The sequence below is a fragment of the Ciconia boyciana genome, chromosome 7, assembly GCF_034638445.1.
Source record: "Ciconia boyciana chromosome 7, ASM3463844v1, whole genome shotgun sequence".
Lineage (NCBI taxonomy): Eukaryota > Metazoa > Chordata > Aves > Ciconiiformes > Ciconiidae > Ciconia > Ciconia boyciana.
In genome coordinates, this window is record NC_132940.1 from 11727477 (window position 1) to 11739261 (window position 11785).

Below are 11785 nucleotides of genomic sequence, written 5' to 3' on the forward strand. Positions count from 1 at the left end.
TGAGCTCTTCCAGGAGTAGAAATTATCCCTCTGCCATAATTTTAGATCTTCTGTGTTTGCCTTTCCCTTCCCTTGGTAGGACATTTTGCAAGAAAATGGGATTTTCGCTGCTTGTTATGCGACATGTCATGTCATCTGCTCCTGCTAATTTCTCACTCAGTCATAATCCTCTCCACAGTTGCTTGTGATTTCAGGTGAGCAATGAGCAGCAGGAGCAGATGAATTCCTAAGCAACTGTGAGTCTTGGGGGGGGGTTCATGCAACTGTTCCTAATAATAAAGCACCAGGTAGGAGAGCTGCAGAAGAGATGGGGTGTCTGCAGAGCTCGCTCCATGGAGGTGTTAAGGAAGCAGTTCATAACATCACCCCAGACCTACCAGTGCCCTCAGCGCAGTGCGGGATGCACAGCCTCACCCCATGTATCACCACCTGTGTGATGAGAGCAGGGAGAGTTGTTGGAGGAGATGCTAAGAAGCGTTTGGGTGCACAGCAATGAGAGAAATCACCATAAGCTGTGCAGATTTTAGGAGAAATGAGTGGCAGGGTTGTAACAGCGTGTGTTTGGAGCCGTCATATTGCAGCAATGGTGTGTTGGAAATGCTTCCATTAGATAAGGTTTGTGGAGGTGGGGATTTAGGTACTGACGTGGCTGCTGTGGGTTGGACATGGTAGGAGTCCCGTTAGTATTCCTGGTACGCATCCCTGCCAGGAGCAGGGAGAAAGGAATGAATTCAAGACAGGGAGCAGGAGTTTAGCTGGGGTGTGGGGAAGATCAGTAGAAGAAGATGCCCTGAAGCCTGATGCCGTCAGGTTCTCTCCCGCCATCAGTACCATCCCGTGAATTTCTATGCTCCTCTGGCTCAGCTATGCCCTGTATTTGTCCTTGCCTTGCAGAACACGTCCCGACAGCCTGTGCTCGGGTGGATGCCCTGCGCTCCCACGGCTATCCCAGAGAAGCTCTCCGACTAACTGTTGCCATAATCAACACCCTGCGACTGCAGCAGCAAAGGCAGCTGGAAATATATAAGCATCAGAAGAAAGGTATGAATAGAGCTATGGGAGAAGTGTCTCACAAGGTCTGGCTGGGGTGTCCCAGCTGGTTGAGAAAGTCTTCTCCACCTCAGAGAGTAGTGCTGCCCCATCTAGAGCAGCAGAGGTTGACGGTGGGCAGCGCTGTATGGGATTACTCACACCCTAGGAAGACAAACTGATGCATCTGATTGCTTGAGCCAAACTGTTGGTACCCACATGCTAAGGACAGAGGTGCCCACGTGCTGTCTTCGGGCTGCTGGAATAGGGATGTTCTCATTTCCACTGTTGCCATGTCTGGTTGCCTGTAAGGATTGCACAGGCAAGTGATGCCTGCATTAAAGAGGATCTGCTTGTCTGCAGAGCTGCGGTAACTGGCTGCGTGTGCTACCTCCACCTTGTATTTGCTGAGTAAATGGTACCAGGAGGCAAGCCCAGTGTGTCTCCTTTTGCAGTTGCAGTTGGCAGGGAGCAGGGGTCAGTTACTGCGGTGCTGCTGGTGGTCAGTGACTCCTGGACCTTGCTAGCTCAGCCAGCTTGAGATCATCACAAGATGGAGCTTTTAAGATGCACTGGGAGTCTTTGTCATCTCGGGAGAGATTTCTGCTTGTGCTTCCAAAACATTCAGGCTACCATTGCAATTGAGTCCATAAGCTGCAGGTCTGACTTCATAGACCCCATCTTGGGACTCTGCAGTCCCTTGTGTCCTCCTGGAACAGAGAACAAGTCACTGCATCTTACGTGGCCTTAGGGGCACCTTTTTTTGTTGGGTGCCTGTTCCCTCTGATGTCTGTGACAGCATGCATGGTGGCTGCTCTGAGCTGCTCCTTGCCCTCGTGAACTACCATGCCAAAGTTGGCCCTGGAGGTCCCCGTGTCCAAGGCTGTGGGGTAAGAAAAGGCCTCTGGTCTCAGAGACCCCTCTGGGTGCAGAACCTGTCTTTAAATTCCTCACTTTTAATGTCTTTCTGTTCCATTTTTTGCAGACCTGCTGCAGCGAGGAGCAACAACCATCACCAACTTGGAGGGCTGGGTAGGCCACCCTCTGAACCCCATTGGCTGCCTCTTCCTCACCCTGACCGAAGCTTGTAGATTAGAAGAGGAAAATTGCCTTGAAATTTCAGGTACCGAGCGCTCCTCCTGGCTCCCTTCCCGGTGGCTGCGGCTGAACCGAGCCCAGCAGGCAGACCCTGGGTGCAGGTCTGGGGCTTGGGACTCCTGGGCTCCGAATCTCCCCTCTCTCCCCCTTTGCAGGAGCAGCCAGGACAGTGCTGCAGTGCAGAGAGGGGAAGTTAGCGCTCTGAGTTTTCCAAGTGAGGTTTCCCAGCCCAGTTTTTCTCGTTTGCAGCCAGGGCAGAGCAGGAGAGTGGCTTAGCAGAGCTGGGCCGAGGCATGCCAGCCTGTGGGAAGGCTCTGGTGTCAGCTGTGCACCTTGTTGCAGAGGTCTCAGGTCTCCTGCATCTCCTAGTGAGAGCAGGAAGGAGGGTGAAGCCCACATCTCCTGCAGGAAGCTTTTATCCATCATCTCTGGGTAACTGAAGGCAGGCAGCAAGAGAAGCGTGGGTCTGGTTTCTGAACTTGAGAGGTTTTTCCTCTCTGCCGTGGTTCTGCCACCTAGGAAGGCTCTTCTAACCTTGCTGCATCTCTCCCCCTTCTTCTAGACGCTGGGGACTCCAAACCCCCAGTGTATCAACACGTGCCCGTTGCGACCGGCAGCCAAGACAGCAGCGAGTCCTACCTGTCCCTGGCCTTAGAGGTGGCCCTGATGGGGATGGGTCAGCAGAGAGTGATGCCTGAAGGTCTCTATGCCCAGGACAAGGTGTGCCGCAACGAGGAGCAGATCATCGCCCGGCTGCAGGACCTGGAGCTGGACCCGGTGCTTGTGCAGACCCTGCGGAAGCAGTGCATCTTGCTGCTGGAAGGTGGGGGCTTGGTCCATCTAGCTGGCTTCTGTATCTTAGCTGAGTGTTGGTAACATCTCCGAAGTGCCCTTTCCAAGGTTTACTCCTGGCTGACCCCATCCTGGCTTCTTCCTCTGTGGCTGTGGTGCCGAGTCCATAGGATGGCTGCTCTGCCCCATCATCTGGCAAAGCAAGGGTTTGCTGACATCCATGGAGTGAGACCACCTCAGAGGTGTTACAGAGAAGGGCGCTAAGCATGTGGCCTCAGTTTCTGAGGGATTTTGACCTCAGAGGGTTTTTAGAAAAGGAAAGAGCAGCCCTTTGCCCTGGATCCAACTTGAGTAACGCACCAGGGAGCTGCTGAGCCAATCCTCAAAGCTTTGGGGTGGTGCAAACCCCAGCCACAGATCCTGCTGTGCTAATTACAGCTGATGGACTCTGCTTCCATCTAGGTGGTCCCTTCAGCGGCTTGGGAGAAGTCATCCACCGTGAGAGCGTCCCCATGCACACCTTTGCCAAATACCTGTTCTCTGCTCTGCTGCCCCACGATGCAGACCTGGCGTACAAGTTGGCTTTGCGGGCCATGAGGTTGGTGCATGTTTTATTCCATCTCTGCCCCCCATTTTGCCTCCCTCTTCTGCTCCGCCAGGAAGCTGGGATGCGGTGGAGCTGGATGCTGGGATGCTCACCCTAGAGCAGGGATGGGAGCGGAGGTAGGCTTGGAGCTTGCCATCCCTGGGATCATCCTGTGCAGCGTGTAGAGCTGCCCGGGCACCAGTCAGCAGTGCAAAGAGACTCCTGCTCTCTGTTTGGGCAATTCCTGGTTTTCAAGCCCCATCTGTAGGGATTTGCATGGGCCTGATAATGTCTGCTGGTCCAGCCCTCTGCCCAGCCCCTCACCCCAGGCTGGACCACCACCTGCCTGTCCTGGTGACAGGCATCCTCTGCTGCAGCACGTCCCAGGCACGCTCGGTGCTGTCATCTGCCTTGTGTCTTGCCACACAAGCTCTGTCTCTGGGACTGGGGGACACAGCTGATGCCGAGAGCTGCCCCATCTCCCTCCCCGGTGTGTGACACCCCTCAGACATCAGCCCATGTACTGCAGTTTTTTGGCAGGGCCTGGATGGGTCTTGAAAAGGCTGGAATTGCCCAAATGAGTCAATGCTTGAAGGACCGTCAACCCCAGAGCATCCCAGTGCCCTCTCCCGCTGACAACATTGAAAGTCCCAGCCCAGAGCATCATCTTTCTTGTGGCATTTCCTCGGTGAAATGGGCCATCTCTCCCCAACGCCAGGGGAAATTTTGAAATCCTGCTGTCCTGGGAAGAGCTGCTCAGGAGGACAACCAGACCTAAAAGGGCAGCCAAGGGCCTCTGCAGCGTGTGGGGACACCATGCCCCACCAGACCTAAGACCTCCGGCCACCACACAGGAGCAGGACCGAGTGCCCTGGGGTGCACGTTGCTCCCTCGCCATCTGTGTCAGTGCCCCTCCCCTGCTCCCAGCTGGGACCCCCTGTGTTGGGGTGTCTCTGACCTGGGCTGGAAAGGTTGGGCTTCTGCAGCCCCATGGGTACCCCAAGCCTGCAAGCAAGGAGAGCAGAGATGGTTGGATGCTCTCCATATCCAGGGGGACAGTTTCCCTCCTGCACGCTGTGGCTGGCCACCGAATTAGTGACACCAGCACCAACTCAGGGGTTTAAGAGCCAACATGGTTTTGTCACCATGGCTGGCGACGTGAGACTCCTGCTCCCCTTCCTTAGGCTTCCTTCTCCTCTGGGTTTTCCAGGCTTTTGGATATCCCCACACAAGCAGGTAACCCAAACGGGCTGCAGAGGCCCTGGGGAAATGTGCCGCTGCTTCTGATCATAACCGGGCGTTTTAAGAAGAACCAGATGATAAAGCCAGTTCTGCTGGGCATTCTGACATGAAAGGAGTGGGGAGGGAGAAGGGATTTTGCCTTTTTTTTTTTTTTTTTTCTCAGAGGCTTGTGCTTTTCCTTACAAGTTTATAAATCACTTCATGGATCATTCTCCCCCTTTCAAGTCGGTCTCAGATTGATCCCCGTGCCCATGTGTTGAGCACGCAGCCTTGGGAGCCCCCACACGTGCACGGCAGGATGCTTTCAAAGGCAGGGCTGCGAGCAGCTGCCTGCAGGCAGCCTCTGCCTCGCGTCACCAGCACCTCGGGGAGAGGAGGCGAAGCGAGGGCTGGGCTGGGTCTGGTGTCACCTCCTCCCATTTACCCTTCAGGTTGCCCGTCCTGGAGACCACGGCACCGTCTGGCGACGTGACTCACCCCCACCACCTGGTCTCGGTGGTTCCCAGCAGATACCCACGCTGGTTCACCCTGGGGCACCTGGAGTCACAGCAGTGCGAGCTGGCCTCCACCATGCTCACAGCAGCCAAAGGTTGGTGGGGGGGCCAGCTCTGGAACAGGGGTGATGGGACAGAGCTGCACAAGAACATCAAAGGGGTTTTCCTGGAGAAAAGAGGGAGCTCCTGCTTCTGCTCCCTCGAGCACTGGCAGAGACCAGGCTGGACACCCCACTGGCAGCCCGCTGCAGGCAGGGCATGGTGAACTGGCCTCAGAGCAGCCCGTCGGAGTCCAGGATCGCTGGGGCTCTTGTCCCAAAGGGCCCCAAGGCTCGTGGTCCGGCAGGGCGGGACAGGAGGTTCCCAGGAGGTGCAGGCAACCCTGCAGGGATGCCAACTACAGTGCCGTGGATCCTGGGTGATGCTGGACCATGCCTGCCCTGCAGCATGGTCAGCTAGTCCTGCCAGACATGTCACGGGTTCATGCCACGGTTTAGTTTGAAGCTGCTTATCCTTTTACCTTTGCTTTGTCGCTTCCTGCCCTCTCGTAATGATCTTGCACAGGCTGTAGGAGGGAGAAGACCTCCCTGTGCACCAAACCACGTGTGGCTTTCGGCAGGGCTGGAGATGGGGACACTGGGGTCCCAGCCACTGGGGGGAAACACCTCCTTGCTGGTCTCTCAGGCCTCTTCAGTTCCTGCCCAGGCACAATGATGAAGATGAGCACAGGCTTTTCATTACATATCCCTCTGGCCAGAAATCAACCCCACCAGGATGGCAAGCGCCTTGTGCCCCATGAGTGTTGGCGAGCCGAGCGGTTACCACTGCCCGCTGCTGTCCCGCACAGTCTGCGGCAGCCTCCAGCCCCCGGTACTGCCAGCCTGACAGGGAAGGTGCCGCTTCCCCGGTGAGGTGGAAGGTAAATGAGCTGTCAGAAAGCTCCAGCCTCACTGCCTCGGCAGCCTCTTCTCTCCTTCCAGCCGTCCTCCTCTTGGCTGCTTTTTCAGGGCTGATGGTGTCCTGCCCCTGCCTCGCAGTGCCCTGATGGAGAGCTGGTACCTGGCTTATCCTTTAGTTTCTCCTCCCTTCCAGCACCTAATGGGGATGAGGTTTTTATGCTGGGGGTGTAGGGCCGTTGGATTGCGTCTTTTTTTTTCCCACTGTCCCCTTCCCAGGGTGTTCCCCTGCTGCAGCATGTCCCGATGTGATCCTGTGTCCTCGCAGCCTCTCTTGCCCACGCCCCCATGAGCCGTTTTAGGGAGGCTTGGATTTTGGTGTCAGTGCAAGCAGCTGCTGTGGGTGGCAGGCGATATCTTTAGCTATTAGTCACCCGAGATGTCTCTGTGTGCCCAGGTGCAGCACTGGGTTTTTCACACTGCTGTGCTTTACTTGGTTTTCTTTGCGTGAGGTTCATCTGCTCAGTTTATGACTATGGGAGTAGAAACACGAACCTGGAACAAAGCAGAGGGACCTGATGTGGCACGTTGGCATCTCTGGTCTGCACCCATGCCAAAGGTTCCTCTCCCCACCCTGTGTCCTGCAGGGGCTGACAGGAGGATTTCCCAAGCCAGATGGGTCCCTCTTCCAAGATCCTGCCCCATCTCCCAGTGCCATCATGTATCCTTCTAGCACCCATGGCCTCCTGTGGCAGGAGACCACAGCATCACTGTGTGTTGTGCCAGGAACCCCCTTCTCTGGCAGTATCTCAGCCTGTCTCGGTCATGAGAGCTGTGTGCCTGACCTGCGACATCCAGGACCAAGCCGCAGTGAATCTGGGCGACCCTGGCCCGGGCTTTTCTAGCCTTGCAGAGGGAAGTGACTTACTGGGCAAGACAGTATGTGTGCAGCAAACAGCTTTTCTTCTTCTTTTTAGTGTTCCTAAATGAAAACTGACCTTTCTGCAGCCATTGAGCATGGAGCATCTCCCCAAACTGCTCCTTTATCAGGAAAAGGCTGCTTTACAGCTGTCAAACTGGAGCCCAGGGTAGAACATCCAGGTGCCTGGTGATGTCTGCTAATGCTCCAGGACGTGTCTGAGATCACACAGGGTTGTTTGTCCTCTCCACGAGAGGATGGTCTTGAGCGAGGATGGGTGCTGTAGGATATGTCACCTCCTGGCGAGGATGCCCCATTTTGCTGTTGGACTGCAGGGCCTGATCCAGCACCTCTGTGCATCCCTCCATGTGCACGTCCAGAGGGGCTGACCATGCTGAAGGGGCTGTTCACCACCCAGTGCAGGCAGGAAATAGGGTTCAGGGGCAAGGTGGGGGGAGGCCAAGCCATCTGACCATCCTTTCCCGCACCCAGGGGACATGCTGCGCCTACGCACGGTGCTGGAGGCCATCCAGAAGAACATCCACTCCTCCTCCTTGATCTTCAAGCTGGCCCAAGACGCGTTCAAGATTGCCACGCCGGCCGACAGCAACTCGGACACAACGCTGCTCAACGTGGCGCTGGAGCTGGGGCTCCAGGTACAGGATGGCGTGGGGGCATGCCAGCAGCCCTTCTGCCCCTTGTGCTGCAGCATGACAATCTTCCACCAAGCAGATGGTCCCCCGTGGAAGGAGTAAATCCATCCCTGCATGGCCCTGAGCAGGGGAGCTCAGCCCCGGGAGGCCCCTGTGCCCACTGAGGTTTGGGTGGAGGCAAGGCAGCGCTGGGGAGCCTCACAGGGAGCTGGTAGCCAGCTGGGCCGGGGGATTTTTGGGGAGCGCCACGGTATTGGGTGGCCTTGGTGAGTCCTGTGGGGCGGCCGGTCACCCCAGGTTTGCCTTGCAGGTGATGCGCATGACCCTGTCCACCCTCAACTGGCGGCGGCGGGAGATGGTGAGGTGGCTGGTGACGTGTGCTACCGAAGTGGGTGAGTGCCTCGCCGTGCTGGGCAGATCCGGCCCACGCCCAGTGGCACCATGGTGGGCACGGACATCCCGGGGTCATTCATAGCCCTGGGTGTCTGAGATCTCCTGGGTCTCCCGTTTCTTCCTGGGTAACTGGTTGCAGCCCCAGAGTGCCAGCTGGCAGGGCTGGAGCCACAGTGGTGGCCGGGTTTGGGACTGGGACTGGTCCCCTGTACCTCTGGGACAGGCCAGTGGTGTTCGCTGTGCCCTGCAGCATAGCCAAGCAGGGTGGCCTCTTCCTGTCCCCCTCCACCCTGTCCCTGTTGGAGCAGAGGCAGTGGCTCAGCACTGCTGCGGGCCGGCTTTGCCCTGGCTCTGGGCACCCGGGGACTCAGAGGAGCCCCGTGATCCGAGCTGTGCTCCAGGACTGTGCTGTGACCCCAGTGTTTTCTTGCAGGGGTGAGGGCCCTGGTGAGCATCCTGCAGAGTTGGTACTCACTGTTCACCCCCACGGAAGCCACCAGCATTGTGGCAGCCACGGTGATGTCCCACAACACCATCCTGCGCCTGAGCCTGGACTACCCGCAGCGGGAAGAGCTGGCCAGCTGTGCCCGCACCCTGGCCCTGCAGTGTGCCATGAAGGACCCGCAGAACTGCGCCCTGTCCGCCCTGACTCTCTGCGAGAAGGACCACATCGCCTTCGAGACTGCCTACCAGATCGTCATCGACGCTGCCTCCACCGGCATGACCTACACCCAGCTCTTCACCATCGCCCGCTACATGGAGCACCGGGGCTACCCGCTCCGGGCGTTCAAACTGGCCTCATTGGCCATGACGCATCTCAACCTGGCCTACAACCAGGACACGCACCCAGCCATCAACGACGTGCTCTGGGCCTGCGCCTTGAGCCACTCTCTGGGCAAAAACGAGCTGGCAGCCATCATCCCGCTGGTGGTGAAGAGTGTGCACTGTGCCACGGTGCTCTCGGACATCCTTCGCCGCTGCACCATGACGGCCCCAGGGCTGGCCGGCATCCCCGGCCGCAGGAACTCGGGGAAGCTGATGTCCACCGACAAAGCCCCACTGCGACAGCTGCTGGACGCAACGATAAGCGCCTACATCAACACCACCCACTCCCGGCTCACCCACATCAGCCCGCGGCACTACGGGGAGTTCATTGAGTTCCTCAGCAAGGCCAGGGAGACCTTCCTCCTGGCGCAGGACGGGCACATACAGTTCGCCCAGTTCATTGACAATCTCAAACAAATCTACAAAGGCAAGAAAAAACTGATGCTGCTGGTGCGGGAACGGTTTGGGTGAGCCCCGGCCCCCGCCATGCTCACTGGCAGGGTCTGGCCGCAGCACGGGGACTCGGGAGAGAAGAAGGAAGGAAAGCAGAGATCACCTTCCCCCCATCGGCAGAGGCTGCTCTGTTCTGGTCTTCTGTTTCTTTTTTTTGTTTTCTTTCTTTCTTTTTTTTTGTTTTTTATTTTTTTCTTTCTTGGATTTAACCATTTCACATGCTGAGAGGATCCAGAGATTCCTTGGGCACAAACCAAAAGGCAACCACGGGGAAAAAGGATGGTTCGCTCAGCCCCCTGCCCTCCCTTGCCAATACCAAAAGCTAACCTGGAAATCTAATACCTCTTTCCTGAAGGAAGCGGTCGCTGGAGGGATCCGAAGGTTGCAAAGTGCAAAAATCTTCAAAATTACATGAGGAATTAAAAAAGAAAAAAAAAAAAAAGAGCGAGCAAAGAAACCCGCAACACTAGAACCTCATGCGTCACCAAAAGCGATGGCTTTGCAGAGCGCTTCTCCCGCCCGCCCGAGACATGCAAACTCCTCTATTTGTGAAGATACTTCAATAAAAACAAGTTAAAGTAACTGTTCTCAGGGATTGCTTACTAAAAGTAACACAAAAAAAAAGCATTTATGATACTGTAAATACTATAGTATATGTGTCAATTATTAAATTGTAAAGTTATAATTATTTATAATTCTGTCTTTTATTTGGGGGATACTTGAAATTGTCGTGGGCTGGGGCGATTATTTTTATTATTGCTATTATTATTATTATTATTATAACTATTATTTAAAAAAAAAACCACACAAAACAAAACCACGGACAAAAAGAGGAGGAGGCACGCGAACATTTCTCAGGTTCCCACGGCATCGTCGGCAGCGAGAAGGGTGTGGGGGGAGGCGAATGTCCACTCAACTCGCAGCCCTGGGACGGACAGACAGATGGACGGATGGCAGGAGGAGCAGCAGCCCAGCGCTTGAGGACAGCGAAGGAAGGGACTCGGGGCAACACTCGCTCGGACACACATGGATGCTGGCGATGGAGGACACGAGCCCATCGCCTCGTACACGGCCGTCTCCCGGCAGGCGCAGGGGTGCGAGGTGCCTGGGCGGGCATGCGGGCACCGAGGCTGCCCGGCTCCTGGGGAGGGAGGCGGGGGCAGGCGTAGCCGCGCCACCTCCCCGCACCGTTCTGCTTCCCGGCTCCGTGGTGCGGCCAACGCTCAGCCCTTCCTGGCTTCGCCCCGCACTGGGGGCAGACTCTCCAGCCCTGGGCCGGCGGCTCTTTGGTTTTGGTTCATTTCTTTGCCAGTGGGTCGGGAGGGCTGGGGGGGCCAGGGCCGGTCTGGACGGTGACTTGTAGTTAGAGAACGTGGGCTAGTTATCTGCTGTCTGGTTTGACTTTTAATTTTTTGGCAAGTGACTTGTGTCCGCACTCCGGCCAGGAAACCAATTGTACTCGGTCTCTGTTGCCACCGAAATAGCGGTCTTCAACCAGTCTGTTTCTCTCTCTTTTTTTTTTTCCCCTCCCCCCCCCCCTTTTTTTTGCGTGCGTGCGTGTATGTGTGTGTGCGACCTCTTCATCTGATGTTTAATAATAAAAGGGATGAACGTTACCGCCTGTATCTCTGCTGCCTTTCTCTGAAGTCGGAGGGGTCACCATGCTTGCTGGGCAGCCTGGCATCGCAGGCAATGCAAGCAGGGCAGAGCCCGGGGGAGGAGGCGGCGGCGGCATCAGCACAGACCCCTATGGCACCCAGCTCCTGCACCCCAAGGAGGGGGACTGAGCAGTGGCAAGGCACCCTGGCGCCTTCAGGGTGCAACTCCCTGCCATGCTCAGCATCAGCAGGAACCTGCCCACCCTGGTGGCACTGCCCCGTCCGTGTGGCTAGAGCAGTGTTGGTGCCCGTGTCTTGATCCGTTCTACAGCGAGCCTGGACTGCAGTGGGTGTGCTGCAGTGTGGGATGGGAGTGGGACGGAGTCACAACCCAGGGTTCCTGGGTGCCACCGGCACTCTGGGCTGCTTTCTGCAGGGTTTGCTGGGCCCCAGGTAGACCCGGCCCCAACGATCAGAGGAGATGGGGAGGTGTGCATGGGGGGGAGATCTCCAGGACCAGTGGGATGGTCCCAAAGAGGCTCTGGGACCTGGAGGAGGGTGACGGTGGTGCTAGGGCCATGGTGTCTCTGCCGCCATCCCAGCCAGTGTGGCAGGGTGCTGGTGGTGCTGGTGTCTGGAGAGCTCCTGCCACGTGGCTGGCTGTCCCACAGGTGAGTCCTGCTGGGTCTCCCTCCCACTCGGGGATGCCCTGGGTCGATGTCATGTTGCCTATTCCCACCTGAGCAAGACTGTCACGGCTCATGCTGAGCCTGTGGCAGCGGTGGGCTGCAAGCCCCCAGCTCCCAG

General features: G+C 56.9%; 1 protein-coding gene across 1 annotated transcript in view; it reads left to right on the forward strand.

Moving 5' to 3' along the window:
• ZSWIM5 (zinc finger SWIM-type containing 5) overlaps positions 1–10996 on the forward strand; it is a 101787-nt gene extending 90791 nt beyond the window's left edge. The window contains exons 7-14 of the mRNA XM_072866896.1: positions 895–1041; positions 2015–2152; positions 2690–2950; positions 3382–3517; positions 5179–5336; positions 7549–7712; positions 8020–8101; positions 8536–10996. Coding sequence (XP_072722997.1) covers positions 895–1041; positions 2015–2152; positions 2690–2950; positions 3382–3517; positions 5179–5336; positions 7549–7712; positions 8020–8101; positions 8536–9398 — 1949 coding nt within the window. The 3' untranslated portion in view covers positions 9399–10996. The remainder of the gene's footprint in view (positions 1–894; positions 1042–2014; positions 2153–2689; positions 2951–3381; positions 3518–5178; positions 5337–7548; positions 7713–8019; positions 8102–8535) is intronic.
• Positions 10997–11785: the final 789 nt, after the last annotated feature.